This window comes from Salmo salar, chromosome 12 (genome assembly GCF_965601325.2).
Source record: "Salmo salar chromosome 12, fSalSal1, whole genome shotgun sequence".
In the NCBI taxonomy this organism is placed as follows: Eukaryota; Metazoa; Chordata; class Actinopteri; order Salmoniformes; family Salmonidae; genus Salmo; species Salmo salar.
Genome location: NC_138302.1, coordinates 18,522,501 through 18,536,340, shown reverse-complemented (window position 1 = coordinate 18,536,340; position 13,840 = coordinate 18,522,501). Strand labels below are relative to the sequence as shown.

General features: G+C 43.3%; 1 protein-coding gene and 1 long non-coding RNA gene across 3 annotated transcripts in view; both read left to right on the top strand.

The window, feature by feature from the left end:
* Positions 1-73: 73 nt before the first annotated feature.
* On the top strand, positions 74-2,466 carry LOC145859415 (uncharacterized). Its single transcript, XR_014379648.1, has 3 exons — positions 74-130; positions 214-449; positions 1,503-2,466. It is a non-coding gene; the product is annotated as an uncharacterized LOC145859415 (long non-coding RNA).
* Positions 2,467-11,369: 8,903 nt separating this feature from the next.
* LOC106601629 (sialoadhesin) overlaps positions 11,370-13,840 on the top strand; it is a 7,455-nt gene continuing 4,984 nt past the window's right edge. For both annotated transcript variants that reach the window (XR_014379647.1, XM_082958675.1), the window contains exons 1-2: positions 11,370-11,741; positions 12,027-12,356. Coding sequence is in view for 1 of the 2 variants with exons in the window: in XM_082958675.1 (XP_082814801.1) it covers positions 11,687-11,741; positions 12,027-12,356 (385 nt within the window). In the remaining variant the exon portion in view is untranslated. The remainder of the gene's footprint in view (positions 11,742-12,026; positions 12,357-13,840) is intronic.

The window sequence follows — 13,840 nt, the reverse complement described above, 5'->3', positions numbered from 1 at the left end:
CACTCTAACTCTTTTTTATTAACTTTGTTCATTAATTCATTCAATAATAAATGTATTCATTAATGTGCAAACCAGGAAGAAGTCCTCCATATCCACCTCTGACACAAGAGACATATCAGAGAATGTACAGGTGAGTCTGTTACAATCAGATTATTTGTATTGCTTTGTGGAACATTTCTACTCATTATGTTGTCTGTCCTCTCTTTCCATCAGGGAGACTCTAGTCCAGTGTATGAAAACGTCTCAAGCATGGCCATGACCTCTACTGCAGCAAAGACAGCAACCACCGTCAACCAGGATGATGTTCACTATGCCAGTGTCCACTTCTCTCGCTCCAAAAACCAGGAAGTGCCTCTGTACTCCACCGTCCAACTGCATCAACCCCAGAAACAGGACGAGGATGTCCAGTACGATGCTGTGAAATTCAACCTCCCCAGTGCTGCCAACCGGTGAGCATATTCTGCCATTAAAATAACAGAGTCAATTGTAGAGCATTATGGATACACCACATTAAAGGAGAAGTTGGCTTTTTTTACAACCAAATTTCAGTTTTTGATGTAAATGTTATAGAAGGGTCCAGACACCTTTTATTGCGACTTCACTTGTTTTAGAGAAACTTACCCCAACCAGCAATTCACTTCCTCATCCTCGTTGTGCAGTACGGAGGCTCTGAAAAAAGATAAACACTCCAAAAACACCCAAATACTGTCTTTTAGAAACAGAAATATCTCAGTATAGTGATGCAGGTCTTTAGATGTAACAGTTGTACACATTAAATTGTGTCATTCCAAACGTTATCCACAACGTTATATTCCATTTTGTGTGACTCGTGCTGTTTCCCCGTCCAACTGTTCTATTCTCTGTGTATCATGCTGCTAGAACGGACGAGAGGCATCGTTCAAGTCTCAACAACATGGAACATAACGTTGCAGATAATGTTCTGAATGACACAATTTCACTTGTACAACATCTAAAGACATGCATCACTCACTATAGACTATGTATAGCTTTTTTGTTTCTTAAAGGATGTTTGGGGGTGTTTTTGGAGCCCACTGAACAACGAGGATGAGGAAGTGAATAGATGTTTGGGGATAGTTCCTCAAAAAAGAGTGAATTCGCCCCCAAAAAATCTGGACCCTCCTATAACATTCCAGTTACATATGTTTTTAGATTTGGTTGTAAACAAGCTATATTCTTGATTACAGCTCATTCATATGCTGCTGCTTATTGGACGAGAAGACCATGATGTCATTAATAAGTGAAAGAGTTGACCCTCAGTGGCCATTAGCGATGTAATTTCCTTACAAACCCAACAATATAATGAGAGAGTGGTGGTTTTGATGAACTGTTCTGTGTTCCAAATGGAACCCTATTCCCTATTTAGTGCACTACTTTTCACCAGAGCCATATAGGCCTTGGTCAAAGTAATGCACTATAAAGAGTATATGAAGGTTTTTTGGGGGGATGCAGATTCTGTTTAATTTCTGTTTCTCTCTCTTCAGACCCACAGCAGCACAAGCAGCTGAGGAGGACTCCTCTGTTCTCTACAGTACAGTCAACAAACCCTGAACCAAGAAGAGCTGAACACAACAAACCCAGAAGAGCTGAGCACAACAAACCCAGAACCCAGAAGAGCTGAACACAACAAACCCAGAGGGCCTGAACACAACAAACCCAGAACCCAGAGGACCTGAACACAACAAACCCAGAAGACCTGAACACAACAAACCCAGAAGACCTGAACACAACAAACCCAGAAGACCTGAACACAACAAACCCAGAGGACCTGAACACAACAAACCCAGAACCCAGAGGACCTGAACACAACAAACCCAGAACCCAGAGGACCTGAACACAACAAACCCAGGAGGACCTGAACACAACAAACCCAGAACCCAGGAGGACCTGAACACAACAATCCCAGAACCAAGAGGACCTGAACACAACAAACCCAGAACAGCTGAACACAACAAACCCAGAACCAAGAGGACCTGAACACAACAAACCCAGAACCAAGAGGACCTGAACACAACAAACCCAGAACCAAGAGGACCTGAACACAACAAACCCAGAACCAAGAGGACCTGAACACAACAAACCCAGAAACAAGAGGACCTGAACACAACAAACCCAGAACCAAGAAGACCTGAACACAACAAGTTTGACAGAAACCTTGTATATCTGGACCTGTCTAGTCCAACTAAGTGTTATAATACTATATCATGATATGCCATTTAGAAATGCTTTCATCCAAAGTGAGTTATTATGTGTGGATCCATCTTTCATGCCGGTGGCCCCATTGGGAATTGAACCCAAACACCATGTTCTACCAACTGAGCCACAGGACTACATTTTTTTACATTTTAGTCATTTAGCAGACGCTCTTATCCAGAGCGACTTACAAATTGGTGCATTCACCTATAATATCCAGTGGAACAACCACTTTACAATAGTGCATCTAAATCTTTTAAGGGGGGGGGTTAGAAGGATTACTTTATCCTATCCCAGGTATTCCTTGAAGAGGTGGGGTTTCAGGTGTCTCCGGAAGGTGGTGATTGACTCCGCTGTCCTGGCGTCGTGAGGGAGCTTGTTCCACCATTGGGGTGCCAGAGCAGCGAACAGTTTTGACTGGGCTGAGCGGGAACTGTGCTTCCTCAGAGGTAGGGAGGCGAGCAGGCCAGAGGTGGATGAACGGAGTGCCCTTGTTTGGGTGTAGGGCCTGATCAGAGCCTGAAGGTACGGAGGTGCCGTTCCCCTCACAGCTCCGTAGGCAAGCACCATGGTCTTGTAGCGGATGCGAGCTTCGACTGGAAGCCAGTGGAGAGAGCGGAGGAGCGGGGTGACGTGAGAGAACTTGGGAAGGTTGAACACCAGACGGGCTGCGGCGTTCTGGATGAGTTGTAGGGGTTTAATGGCACAGGCAGGGAGCCCAGCCAACAGCGAGTTGCAGTAATCCAGACGGGAGATGACAAGTGCCTGGATTAGGACCTGCGCCGCTTCCTGTGTGAGGCAGGGTCGTACTCTGCGAATGTTGTAGAGCATGAACCTACAGGATCGGGTCACCGCCTTGATGTTGGTGGAGAACGACAGGGTGTTGTCCAGGGTCACGCCAAGGCTCTTAGCACTCTGGGAGGAGGACACAAGGGAGTTGTCAACCGTGATGGCGAGATCATGGAACGGGCAGTCCTCCCCCGGGAGGAAGAGCAGCTCCGTCTTGCCGAGGTTCAGCTTGAGGTGGTGATCCGTCATCCACACTGATATGTCTGCCAGACATGCAGAGATGCGATTCGCCACCTGGTTGTCAGAAGGGGGAAAGGAGAAGATTAATTGTGTGTCGTCTGCATAGCAATGATATGAGAGACCATGTGAGGATATGACAGAGCCAAGTGACTTGGTGTATAGCGAGAATAGGAGTGGGCCAAGAACAGAGCCCTGGGGGACACCAGTGGTGAGAGCACGTGGTGCGGAGACAGATTCTCGCCACGCCACCTGGTAGGAGCGACCTGTCAGGTAGGACGCAATCCAAGCGTGCGCGGTGCCGGAGATGCCCAGCTCGGAGAGGGTGGAGAGGAGGATCTGATGGTTCACGGTATCAAAGGCAGCAGATAGGTCTAGAAGGATGAGAGCAGAGGAGAGAGAGTTAGCTTTAGCAGTGCGGAGAGCCTCCGTGACACAGAGAAGAGCAGTCTCAGTTGAATGCCCAGTCTTGAAACCTGACTGATTAGGATCAAGAAGGTCATTCTGAGAGAGATAGCAAGAGAGCTGGCCAAGCACGGCGCGTTCAAGAGTTTTGGAGAGAAAGGAAAGAAGGGATACTGGCCTGTAGTTGTTGACATCGGAGGGATCGAGTGTAGGTTTTTTCAGAAGGGGTGCAACTCTCGCTCTCTTGAAGACGGAAGGGACGTAGCCAGCGGTCAAGGATGCGTTGATGAGCGAGGTGAGGTAGGGGAGAAGGTCTCCGGAAATGGTCTGGAGAAGAGAGGAGGGGATAGGGTCAAGTGGGCAGGTTGTTGGGCGGCCGGCCGTCACAAGACGCGAGAGTTCATCTGGAGAGAGAGGGGAGAAAGAGGTCAAAGCACAGGGTAGGGCAGTGTGAGCAGGACCAGCAGTGTCGTTTGACTTAGCAAACGAGGATCGGATGTCGTCAACCTTCTTTTCAAAATGGTTGACGAAGTCATCCGCAGAGAGGGAGGAGGGGGGGGGGGGGAGGGGGAGGAGGATTAAGGAGGGAGGAGAAGGTAGCAAAGAGCTTCCTAGGGTTAGAGGCAGATGCTTGGAGTTTAGAGTGGTAGAAAGTGGCTTTAGCAGCAGAGACAGAAGAGGAAAATGTAGAGAGGAGGGAGTGAAAGGATGCCAGGTCCGCAGGGAGGCGAGTTTTCCTCCATTTCCGCTCGGCTGCCCGGAGCCCTGTTCTGTGAGCTCGCAGTGAGTCGTCGAGCCACGGAGCAGGAGGGGAGGACCGAGCCGGCCTGGAGGATAGGGGACAGAGGAAATCAAAGGATGCAGAGAGGGAGGAGAGGAGGGTTGAGGAGGCAGAATCAGGAGATAGGTTGGAGAAGGTTTGAGCAGAGGGAAGAGATGATAGGATGGAAGAGGAGAGAGTAGCGGGAGAGAGAGAGCGAAGGTTGGGACGGCGCAATACCATCCGAGTAGGGGGAGAGTGAGAAGTGTTGGATGAGAGCGAGAGGGAAAAGGATACAAGGTAGTGGTCGGAGACTTGGAGGGGAGTTGCAATGAGATTAGTGGAAGAACAGCATCTAGTAAAGATGAGGTCAAGCGTATTGCCTGCCTTGTGAGTAGGGGGGGAAGGTGAGAGGGTGAGGTCGAAAGAGGAGAGGAGTGGAAAGAAGGAGGCAGAGAGGAATGAGTCGAAGGTAGACGTGGGGAGGTTAAAGTCACCCAGAACTGTGAGAGGTGAGCCATCCTCAGGAAAGGAACTTATCAAGGCGTCAAGCTCATTGATGAACTCTCCAAGGGAACCTGGAGGGCGATAAATGATAAGGATGTTAAGCTTGAAAGGGCTGGTAACTGTGACAGCATGGAATTCAAATGAGGAGATAGACAGATGGGTCAGGGGAGAAAGAGAGAATGTCCACTTGGGAGAGATGAGGATTCCAGTGCCACCACCCCGCTGGCTCGATGCTCTAGGGGTATGCGAGAACACGTAGTCAGACGAGGAGAGAGCAGTAGGAGTAGCAGTGTTATCTGTGGTGATCCATGTTTCCGTCAGCGCCAGGAAGTCTAGGGACTGGAGGGTAGCATAGGCTGAGATGAACTCAGCCTTGTTGGCCGCAGACCGGCAGTTCCAGAGGCTGCCGGAGACCTGGAACTCCACGTGGGTCGTGCGCGCTGGGACCACCAGGTTAGAGCGGCAGCGGCCACGCGGTGTGGAGCGTTTGTATGGCCTGTGCAGAGGAGAGAGAACAGGGATAGGCGGACACATAGTAGACAAGCTACAGAAGAGGCTACGCTAATGCAAATGAGATTGGAGTGACAAGTGGACTACACGTCTCGAATGTTCAGGAAGTTAAGCTTACGTTGCAAAAATGTTATTGACTAAAATGATACAGTACTGCTGGCTGGTGGAGTAGGCTAGCTAGCAGTGGCTGCGTTGTTGACTTTGAACGTGTAGCTGGCTAGGTAACCTCGGTAGTTTCAGTACCGACTACAGTATTCACACTTAGTTGCAGTGCTGATCTAGGGTCAGTTTAGCCTTTTAAACGATGATGAATAAGAGGGGGAACCTTGTAAATAATTTGTATGTTAAATATTTTTCCATTCATTTTTTAAGTAACATGGAACAGAATCTGAACACAATGACTTTGCTTTGAATTTCTGAAATAGCCTCGATGGACAGTTATATTTTATATGAAGGCTGAGAACATTATAAATATGTTTTAATTACTTCTTGATGTTCGCTCACAGGAACAATACTTCTATTCTACAGTACCATTCTGTTACAATCTACAGTACAGTACACTTATGTTACATTCTACAGTCCTGTACAGTACACTTATGTTACATTCTACAGTACTATTCTATTACGGTACATTCTACAGTACTATTCTGTTGCAGTATACTGTACTATTCTATTACATTATACAGTCCTATTATATTACAGTACTGTACTATTCTATTACATTCTACTGTACTATTACATTCTATTGTACTGTACTATTCTGTTACATTCTACAGTCCTGTACAGTACACTTATGTTACATTCTACAGTACTATTCTATTACGGTACATTCTACAGTACTATTCTGTTGCAGTATACTGTACTATTCTATTACAGTACTGTACTATTCTATTACATTCTACTGTACTATTACATTCTACAGTACTGTACTATTACATTCTACAGCACTGTACTTTATATTACAGTATACAGTACTGTTTCAATTCTACTACCATCTACAGTACTGTACTATTACAATACTGTACTATTACATTCTACAGTACAGTACTATTCTATTACATTATACAGTACTGTACTATTACAGTATACCGTACTAATACATTCTGCAGTACTAATACATTCTACAATACTAATACATTCTGCAGTACTGTACTATTCTATTACAGTATACAGTCCTGTTTCTATTCTATTGCAGTATACAGTACTGTTTCTATTCTATTACATTATACAGTCCTGTACTATTCTGTTACATTATACAGTACTGTTTCTATTCTATTACATTATACAATACCATATCTTTTCTATTATATTATACAGTACTGTACTATTACAGTATACAGTACTGTTTCTATTCTATTATTCTACAGTCCTGTACTATTCTATTACAGTATACAGTACTATTCTATTACATACAGTACTGTACTATTCTATTACAGTATACAGTACTGTAAGATGATACATCATATTTACCTGATATGTTCATATACATTTATTATTGGTTTTATGACAAAGTTATGGTAATATTTTACCTCAATGTTCGGATGCAACGTTTCTTATCACTTTGTAGTGTCTGACTGTCATTAATGTGATGACATGCTATTTTATCAAATCCATTACCTAATGTTTAATTCAATCAAATAATCAATTAAATCATGCAACAATTAACTCACTAATAACCTGGGGCACCACAGAGAAGCTTATTTAAAGGAGTTCCGTCTTCCGAAATAACTCTTACAGATCTAAAAATATCTTACATTTCAGTCATCCATTATTCTTGACCTCAGTCTCATCTGAACGTCGTAAAAGTCTTGGTTATCTGCACGAACTCTGGTTTCCATAACGAATCAGCAATATACACAAATTGGCTTATTTAGTTAGTAACTAACTAAATAATCACACAGAATTCCATAAACAAACAGTAGATATTGGACCGGATGGGAGAGTGGAGATCCATGAAGGGGTACGTTTTACCCCCCTGACAGCCCTAATGAGTCTGTGTTTGGGGATAGAGGAGAGCTAGGGGTGGAGGCTGTGGGCTAAATATGGGCATCCTGTCCAGAAATTCCTCAATGGTGACCACACCATCTTTGTTCTTGTCCATTTTCTAACAGAGAAACAGTTGAATATGCAACCCTTTCTCCTCCCTGAGGGTGTCTCAGTGGGAGTGGGATATGCAAAAAACACATTTCCATTTCACACCACACACACACTGTACAGGTTACACACCTACATCTGAAACAGGACAAATATAAGCACAACCTATTTGACCTTTTTGGTCCTGGTTGTTCATAAGGTCTGAGTGTACCAATAAGGAGAAGATTATGTCCCCGGGATCCTTTTAAAACACTTTGTGGAAACCACAGGATGTAGACGTATCTAACCCGTAACCCTGCTGTTTCCTGAAGTCCACAATCATCTCCTTTGTTTTGTTGACATTGAGTGTGAGGTTATTGTCCTGACATCACACTCCGAGGGCCCTCACCTCCTCCTTGTAGGCCGTCTTGTCATTGTTGGTAATCAAGCCTACCATTGTAGTGTCGTCTGCAAACTTGATGATTGAGTTGGATGCGTGCATGGCCACGCAGTCATGGGTGAACAGGGAGTACAGGAGAGGGCTCAGAACACACCCTTGTGGGGCCCCAGTGTTGAGGATCAGCAGGGTGGAGATGTTGTTTCCTACCCTCACCACCTGGGGGCGGCCCGTCAGGAAGTCCAGGACCCAGTTGCACCGGGCGGGTTCGAGACCCAGAGTCTCGAGCTTAATGATGAGTTTTTAGGGTACTATGGTGTTAAATGCTGAGCTGTAATCAATGAACAGCATTCTTACATAGGTATTCCTCTTGTCCAGATGGGTTATGGCAGTGTTCAGTGTGATGGCGATTGCGTCGTCTGTGGACCTATTGGGTCGGTAAGCAAATTGGAGTGGGTCTAGGGTGACAGGTAGGGTGGCGGTGATATGGTCCTTGACTAGTCTCTCAAAGCACTTCATGATGACGGAAGTGAGTGCTACAGGGCGGTAGTCATTCAGCTCAGTTACCTTAGCTTTCTTGGGAACAGGAACAATGGTGGCCCTCTTGAAGCATATGGGGACAGCAGACTGGGATAAGGATTGATTGAATATATCCGTAAACACACCACCCAGCTGGTCTGTGCATGCTCTTTGGACGCCTCCGGGAATGCCGTCTGGGCCTGCAGCCTTGCAAGGGTTAACACGTTTAAATGTTTTACTCACGTTGGCTACAGTGAAGGAGAGCCCGCAGGTTTTGGTAGTGGGCCATGTCAGTGGTACTGTATTGTCCTCAAAGCGAGCAAAAAACTTGTTTAGTCTCTCTGGGAGCAAGGCATCGTGATTTTTGGCTGGTTTTCCTTTTGTAGTCCGTGATTGACTGTAGACCCTGCCACATACCTCTCGTGTCTGAGCCGTTGAATTGTGACTCCACTTTGTCTCTGTACTGACGCTTAGCTTGTTTGATTGCCTTGCGGAGGGAATAACTACACTGTTTGTATTCGGTCATGTTTCCGGTCACCTTGCCCTGATTAAAAGCAGTGGTTCGCGCGTTCAGTTTTGCGTGAATGCTGCCATCAATCCACGGGTATGAATGTGTGTGTGTATAGACAAAAGTCATTAAAATGTCCAAAACTCTTCTTGGCCAAATGTCGATAGTCCCACACAAAATCAATACAGTTCAAAACAAATTCACGCCATCACCCTTCAACTAAAAGGTCAAACAGTCCTAAAGTGCATTATTAGTACACTGAAGGCACTGAACATAACAGAGAGGGCAGCACAAAGAGAACATATTCAGTGTAATGAACTGAAGAAGAAAGAGAGATGGTCTTAGCTGTTGCGTCCAGGCTTGAACGTGCATATGCCCGTCTGACACAATCCTCGGTTGTTTGCTTGACAAAAACTTGTAACAATGTTGCTAGTAATCGATTAGATCAGAGGATAGAATGGTCCAAACTCGTCAGGAGGAGCGCGATAACAAAGGAGATCAACTTTCATAACCTAAGCACGCTGAAACTAAACAAGACTTCCGCAGAGTTGTAAAAACACGTTCAAAACTGAACAGCCAACTGACGAGGTCGGAAGAGCCGTCTTGATTTCCTCTTTCCTGACTGCTGAATTTGTTAAGTAGTAGCCAGTGTTGTGTTTCACCATTCTATCTGATTCATTTACAGTTTGTAATGTTGTTATTAGTCCAACTTTATTGAGGACATTATCATTAGGATGGTGCAGTAATGTTGAGATGCCAGTAGGGAGAGCTCCGGTCTAGAACACTGGAACCTTCAGTACCACTTTGATGCAGCTGATGAGGAGTGTAAATTGAATGGGTTTGTAGAATAGAATGAATGACATCATGGAACTGACCAAATGTAAATGGAACTTTGACCTGTTCCATGTAGAACTCAGAGGGACAAGGCAACACATTATAAGATATTATTTAACATTCAAAATAGTAGGCTACAGTAAACATGATTCTGTATTTAGTCAATATAATACATTGGAAATGGGCCACATTTAGAAAATGTAAACCCACTCCTCAAATGAAGAAAGTCAACTAGATATTCAGTCTGTTGTACATTTTCTATTGAAATACAGTAACACCTCTTTCTGACGTGCTGGTCTGGTCCTCATGCATGTTAATGTCTTAAAGAGGAAGGAAGTTCTGCATCAGATACTTGTGTCTTAACTACTTTAAATATGTATCAACCACAGAATTCACACTTACTGTCAGTTTCCATGCATTACCAGTAAGTTGACTCATTGTACAAGACCTCTCCCCTTCACTATGTAAGTACACTTGACAATATCTTGAAATATAGTTTTTGTTGTTGTTCACCATTCTATCTGATTCATTTACAGTTTGTAATGTTGTTATTAGTCCAACATTATTGAGGACATAAATATTTGACGGCTGCAGTAATGTTGAGATGCCACTAGGCGGAGATCTAGTCCAGAACAATGTTCCGTCAGTAGCACTTTGATGAGAGTAAATTGAATGGGTTTGTAGAATAGAATGAATGACATCATGGAACTGACCAAATGTAAATGGAACTTTGACCTGTTCCATGTAGAACTCAGAGGGACAAGGCAACACATTCTAATATATTATAAACATTCCATATAGTAGGCTACAGTAAACATGATTCTGTATTTAGTCAATATAATACATTGGAAATGGGCCACATTTAGAAAATGTAAACCCACTCCTCAAATGAAGAAAGTCAACTAGATATTCAGTCTGTTGTACATTTTCTATTGAAATACAGTAACACCTCTTTCTGACGTGTTGTTCTGGTCCTCATGCATGTTAATGTCTTAAAGAGGAAGGAAAGGACAGTTCTGTATCAGCGTTCTGTGTTCTGACTACTATAAATATGTATCAACCACTGAACTGACACTTACTAGCAGTTCCCACTCACTACCAGTCAGTTGACTCACTGTACAAGACCTCTCCCCTTCAGTCTGTAAGTACTCTTGATATCTTGAAATATAGTTTTTGGTTATTTGTTTTTAGTCATTAGTCATATTCTTGAGGGTAATGTATAATTTTACTTCTTGTTATGTTTTGAGCTGTGTTTTGGTGATTACATCAGGGCCAGTATTCATAAAGTGTCATATTGCCACAGTGTTGATCTAGGATCAGGGCCCCCAGTCCATATAATTATTATATAAAAGGTGTGGTGTGTGTGTGTATGTGTGAGTGAGAGTCACTTACTGTTTATCCTCACAGCTTGGGGATAGGAGCTATCATTGAACCTGGTGGTCAGTCTTTAGGCTGCTGTACAGCTTGATGGACCGTAGAGGATTGAACATTTATCCTCCTATATTTGGGGTTCTGAGGATAAAACAGCTTCAGAACAATCAATGTAGAAATATGTGTTTACAGTACTACACATCTGTTCAATAAGTGACTGTTGTTGTTGTTGATGATGATGATGATTATGACTTTATTTTATCCATTAGATCTTTTTTTCTTTCATCATACAGCATGTGATCGTAAATAGACAGACGTAGACAGACATGCAACACATCACACACATTACATACATAGTGCAATAGACTTCCAGACAGACAGTATTCACATAGACAACCATATAGCACAATACAACACAACACAATATGAGCCTGGTTCATTTTCAGTAATGAGGCCCTGTACCCCATTTACAGTTTCTACTTCAATGTATCAGGAGGAGTTATTCACCAGCTATAGAGTGAGTTGTTGTTTATGTTTCTAAGACTGCAGGGTGGGAGATGCAACAATGTCCTTGAGAACAGCAGGAAGTGTGTTGGTGGTCTTTCTCTGGTCTGTAGCAGGTATGGTCTCATTCTTATCTTTTAGTTGCCCGGTTTGTGAAACTACAGATATTTCTAAAAGCATAACCATTTTTATGTTCTACTGACGACACATTAGGTGTCTCCACTTCACTATAAACAGTTGTCTTTCACACCTCACTGAGTGAAGCTTATCTGTTGTTTCCATTCTCACTCAAACAAAGAGTATCAATGTCTCAACTCAGCAACTATGGAACAAAGTGTTAGTCTGAGTCAAAAGACCTTGAACTTAATGTAACGTCCTTGTGATGTCTAACTGTGTTTCAGTGGTACTGGGTCAGAATGGCTGGAGTGTTACATACCCCACTCAGAGTATGTGTGTCTTGAAGGGGTCAACAGTTGAGCTGTCCTGCTCTATCAGATATCCCAGTGGTACAGTCACATCAACCTACTGGTTCACTAAAAAGGGGAATCCTTTGAGTCTGAGTGATGACTACAAAGGTCGTGTGACTTACCATAGTGATAAGAAGAATGGACACACCCTGAGAATCACAGACCTGAGAGAGAGAGACTCAGCTACGTACAAGTTCAGATTTATAACAGATCAGACTGGAGGGAAATATACTGGTGATCCTGGAGTCACTCTGTCTGTCACAGGTACAGTAACATTCTATATACTGGTGATCCTGGAGTCTCTCTGTCTGTCACAGGTACAGTAACATTCTATATACTGGTGATCCTGGAGTCACTCTGTCTGTCACAGGTACAGTAACATTCTATATACTGGTGATCCTGGAGTCTCTCTGTCTGTAACAGGTACAGTAACATTCTATATACTGGTGATCCTGGAGTCACTCTGTCTGTAACAGGTACAGTAACATTCTATATACTGGTGATCCTGGAGTCTCTCTGTCTGTTACAGGTACAGTGACATTCTATATACTGGTGATCCTGGAGTCACTCTGTCTGTAACAGGTACAGTAACATTCTATATACTGGTGATCCTGGAGTCACTCTGTCTGTCACAGGTACAGTAACATTCTATATACTGGTGATCCTGGAGTCTCTCTGTCTGTCACAGGTACAGTAACATTCTATATACTGGTGATCCTGGAGTCACTCTGTCTGTCACAGGTACAGTAACATTCTATATACTAGTGATCCTGGAGTCACTCTGTCTGTCACTGGTACAGCAACATTCTATATACTGGTGATCCTGGAGTCACTCTGTCTGTAACAGGTACAGTAACATTCTATATACTGGTGATCCTGGAGTCACTCTGTCTGTAACAGGTACAGTGACATTCTATATACTGGTGATCCTGGAGTCACTCTGTCTGTCACAGGTACAGTAACATTCTATATACTGGTGATCCTGGAGTCACTCTGTCTGTAACAGGTACAGTAACATTCTATATACTGGTGATCCTGGAGTCACTCTGTCTGTAACAGGTACAGTGACATTCTATATACTGGTGATCCTGGAGTCACTCTGTCTGTCACAGGTACAGTAACATTCTATATACTGGTGATCCTGGAGTCTCTCTGTCTGTAACAGGTACAGTAACATTCTATATACTGGTGATCCTGGAGTCTCTCTGTCTGTAACAGGTACAGTAACATTCTATATACTGGTGATCCTGGAGTCACTCTGTCTGTCACAGGTACAGTAACATTCTATATACTGGTGATCCTGGAGTCTCTCTGTCTGTCACAGGTACAGTGATATTATATATAGTGTTGATCTGTTTAATCACTCTGTCTGTTACAGGTACAGTGATATTATATATAGTGTTGATCTGTTTAATCACTCTGTCTGTTACAGGTACAGTGATATTATATATAGTGTTGATCTGTTTAATCACTGTCTTACAGGTACAGTGATATTATATATAGTGTTGATCTGTTTAATCACTCTGTCTGTTACAGGTACAGTGATATTATATATAGTGTTGATCTGTTTAATCACTCTGTCTGTTACAGGTACAGTAACATGCTTTACACAGCTATTCTGTTTATTTAAAATCTACTGTCCATTTAGGTCTAGAAATTAGATTTGTATATATGAAACAGATTTAAGAATGAAATGTGTTTGAGAATGTCTTGCATCATGTGATTAAACTAGACAACAGGTGATTCAG